A 4,336-nucleotide genomic window follows, 5' to 3' on the forward strand; every position below is an offset into this window, starting at 1 on the left:
ACTGAAGAAGTCCTAAGAAGGTCAAAAGATGTCCCATTTTTTTGGATAAGTAGAATTAATATTGTCAAAATGGCCATGCTACCAAAAACACTACACAGATTTAATGCAATTACTATTAAAATTTCAATGATTTATATGAACTTTATTTGGAAAAATAAGAGGCCCAGAATAGTCAAAGCAATCCTTAATGAGAAAAGAAAAACATCACAGCACCAAACCTTAAATTATGTTACAGAGCTATAATAACATAAACATCATGGTACTGCACCAAAACAAGTATGAAGATTAATGGAATAGAATATAAAAAAAAAACAGAAACCCACATAAATATAGTTTTCTCATATTAGACAAAGGTGCCAGAAACACACATTGGGAAAAAAAAAGAAGATAATCTCTTCAACAAATGGGGCCAGAGAAACTGAAAATCCATGCTTTTAGACCAGAAACTGAGCACCTACTAGAAGAAAATGTAGGCCCAACTTCACCACATGGGCTTGGGAAGCAACTTCCTCAACAAGTGCAAAAAGTAACACCAAAAATTAATAAATGGGATAGTATCAAACAAAAAACTTTCTTCACAGCAATGGAAACACTCAAGAGCATGAACACAGAGACTACAGAATGCTAGAAAATCTTTGCCACCTGCCCCTTAAATACAGTATTAATTTCTAAGATATTCAACAAACTCAAAAAGCTTAACACCAAAAAAAAAAATAAAATAAAATAAAACCACCACCACCACTACCACCACCACCAACAACAACAAAAACAAATAATCCAATCAACAAATATTAAATAGACACTCTTCAAAAGAAGAAATATGAGTGGCTAACAAATTCATGAAAAAATGTTTAATATCTATACCAAATTAGAAAAATGCAAATTAGTACTACTCTCAGTGTACTGAGATTTCACCTCACTCCAATCAGAATGGCAATTAACAAGAATAAAAGTAAAAATAAATGTTGGCAAGAATGTGGGGAAAAGGGTATACTCATATATTTTGGTGGGACCACAAATTGGTGCAACCACTGTGGAAAGCAGTATGGAGATTCCTCAAAAACCTGGAATGGAATCACCAATCGACCCACTTATTCCACTCCTCAGTATATATATCTAAAGGAGTTAAAATAAAAATACTATAGTGATGTAGCCACATCAATCTTTATAGCAGCACAATTCACAATAGCTAAACTATGGAAGCAACCCATCAACAGATAAACGGATAAAGAAATTGTGTTTTACGTACACAATGGAGTATTACTCAGCCATAAATAAGAATGACGTTATGACATTTGTCTGTAAATGGATGGATCTGGAGACCATTATGGTAAGTGAAATAAGCCAATCCCCAAAATACAAAGGTTGGATGCTGTCTCTGATATGTGGATGCTAACTCCCAACAAAGGGGGCAGAACAGAAGTTCAATGGATTAAACAAAAGACAATTAAGGGAAGAGGGATAAGAATAGGAGACAAAATGAAATGCATGTGACATACCTTTCCTATAACATATATGAACACAACACTGTGAATCTCACCATCATGTACATTCACAACACTGGGATCCTAAGTAGAATAAGATATATCCCATGTTTGTATAAACATATCAAACTAGATTCGGCTGTTAAGTATTACTAAAAAGAACAAATAAAAATTTAAAATAAAATTTTAAAAGAAACAAAGGGAAAAGATTGGACTACTGGTATGATGCTGACATTCTAATTTTGTTGACTGATTATATATAAAGATATACATCCCATAAAAATTTTAGCTGGGGCCTTGTATTTCTCAACAGTGACCCTGAATAAAATATATAATTTAAGAAATTTAAAATGTGATCACTTTGTATGTGATATTGTATAAATTGCGGTTTTTCACTTAATATATCATAAAACAATTTCCACATCTTCACATTGTTCTACCACATAATTTTTAATATCTGCAAAAGTCTGAAAGGGCATTTTGTGATTTTTTTAACCAATCTTTATTTAGATACTTGAATTTCCCTCTGTGTTTTGCTATTATAAATAGTGCTATGATAGATAAATCTACTACAGATAGATTTATAGTTTAATTTTATTAACTTAGGATAAAACTTAGAAAATGGAATTTCTAGGTAAGTATTATTTTTAAGAATAAAGTTTGTTTTCTTGGTGGGTACCAGGCATTGAACCTAGGTACCTTTAACCACCAAGTCATATCCCTAGAGCTTCTTTTTTATTATTATTTTATTGAGAGGGTCTCACTGAATTGCTTAGGGCCTTGCTAAGTTGCTGAGGCTAGCTTTAAATTCATGATCCTTCTCCTCAGCTTCCCAACCTTCTGGGATTACAGGTGGGTGCTACCACAACATGCAAAAATAAAGTTTGTACTGATACAAAAAAAAAAAGTAGTCATTCAGCATATTCAACTCACTTTAATGGGCAACTTAAGAATATATCCTCCCTATAAGGCACAGCAGTGAAGTCCAATGGTTCAAAGGAGATCTTGAAGAGGGTAGGCAAAGGCATGACACAGCTAAAGTGAACAAGTGCTTTCCCTGATGTAAGGAGAAGTGGATAACACACTGCCTGCCCATTTCCTGGGTCTTGATATCTGGTAGTTTTTAACCAAAGTCAAGCTGAGATGTTAGAGCACTGAGTTAACCTAAAGGCTGAGGACAGAGAACAGGAGGAGGGGACTCTTGTCAGTTACACATTGCTGAGGGCCTCTACTCCTGGGAGGCTTTTACTTTCCAGGAGCTCCAGACTGGCACCCCCTCCAGTGCTCACATGGCTGACTTTGTCTTCAGTGTTCCATTTGGCACAGCAAGTAGCAGTGTCCCCGCCCCCTGTAATGGTGACACTACCCTGGGAGGTGGCTTTCACGATTTCATCCATGAGGGCCTTGGTTCCCTTGGCAAAGGCTTCCCATTCAAAGACTCCCAAAGGACCATTCCAAACGATGAGCTTGGCTTCAGACACAACTTGAGCATTCTTTTTAATGCTCTCAGGGCCACAGTCCAAACCCATCCAGCCATCGGGGATGCCAGATTCTACAGTGGCACTTCCAATGTTGGCATGCTCATCGAACTTGTCAGCCGTGATAAAGTCCACGGGAAAGGTAATCTTCACACCATTCTTTTCTGCTTTGGCCATGATCTCCTTGACAATCTTGGCTCCCTCTTCGTCGAAGAGGGAGGCACCAATCTCCATGTTGTGCAGTACCTTCAGGAAGGTAAAGGCCATCCCGCCACCGATGATCATCTGGTTGACCTTGTCCAGCATATTTTTGATGAGCTGGATCTTGTCTGCCACTTTGGCTCCACCCAGGATAGCCAGAAAGGGTCTCTCTGGGTTTTCCAAGGCTTTGGCAAAGTACTCCAGCTCCTTCTTCATGAGGAACCCGGCTGCCTTCTGGGGCAGATTCACTCCCACCATGGAGCTGTGAGCCCTGTGTGCAGTGCCAAAAGCATCATTGACATACATGTCCCCTAGCTTGGACAGTGACTGGCGAAAGGCTTCCACCTTCTCGGGCTCTGCCTTCACCTTGTTCCCAGAGGCATCCTGGCCCTTGCCTTCCTCCTCCAGGTGAAAGCGCAGGTTCTCCAGCAGGATCACTGAGCCGGCTTCGGGGTTGGCGCAGGCCTTCTCCACTTCTGGGCCCACACAGTCCTTGAGGAATGTCACATCCCTGCCCAGCAAGGATTTCAGCTCGCCAGCGACAGGCTCCAGGGAGTACTTTTCGGGCATGGGGACGCCATCCAGCCGGCCCAGGTGGCTCATCAGCACCACCGACTGGGCTCCATTGTCCAGGCAGAACTTGATGCTGGGGATGGCGGCCTTGATTCTCTGGTTGTTGGTAATCTGGTTCTTCTTCATGGGAACGTTGAAGTCCACTCTCATGATGACGCGCTTGCCTTTGACATCCAGTTTGTCCAAAGTCAGCTTCTTAGAAAGGGACATCTTGGCAGCAGGAAGGGCTAGTGGACACCTGGCTGTGGGTGCTGAAGGATGGTCTTAGGTGGGCGGCTGGGAGGCTTGTTGGTGGGGCTGCCTAACGCCTCCCCTCGGCCGCCCCTTCCTGGGTCCGGAGTCTCCCACGTGGCAGCTGTGGGCCCGGGGAAGGCAATGCGACCTGCCCATTGGTCCAGAGTCCTGCCAATCTGCGTTTGGAATGTGTTGCTAGTTGCCCCTTAGAAATGATTGGAAAAGGTAGTGAAGATGTAGTAGAGGTGTAGTCCCAGTTGGGGAAGTGAAGAAAATCACGTAAGAATGGTCTAGAAGACTTGAAGGTCTTTTCAAATTACCTTTGACCATTGCTCTTGTTCTTAAAGAAACAGAATGAACTAAATA

General features: G+C 41.2%; 1 protein-coding gene across 1 annotated transcript; it reads right to left on the reverse strand.

Moving 5' to 3' along the window:
- Positions 1-2,483: 2,483 nt before the first annotated feature.
- Positions 2,484-4,079, reverse strand: LOC107144088 (phosphoglycerate kinase 2-like). Its single transcript, XM_015487939.2, has one exon. The coding sequence runs from the start codon at positions 3,944-3,946 to the stop codon at positions 2,693-2,695; it is 1,254 nt and encodes a 417-aa protein (XP_015343425.1). The 5' UTR covers positions 3,947-4,079; the 3' UTR covers positions 2,484-2,692.
- Positions 4,080-4,336: the final 257 nt, after the last annotated feature.

The sequence above is a fragment of the Marmota marmota genome, unplaced genomic scaffold (assembly GCF_001458135.2).
Source record: "Marmota marmota marmota unplaced genomic scaffold, marMar, whole genome shotgun sequence".
NCBI lineage: Eukaryota > Metazoa > Chordata > Mammalia > Rodentia > Sciuridae > Marmota > Marmota marmota.

What these genes read in the sequence shown, in the direction of transcription:
- LOC107144088 (XM_015487939.2), bottom strand. Translation starts at nt 3,946, where the DNA reads ATGTCCCTTTCTAAGAAGCTGACTTTGGACAAACTGGATGTCAAAGGC.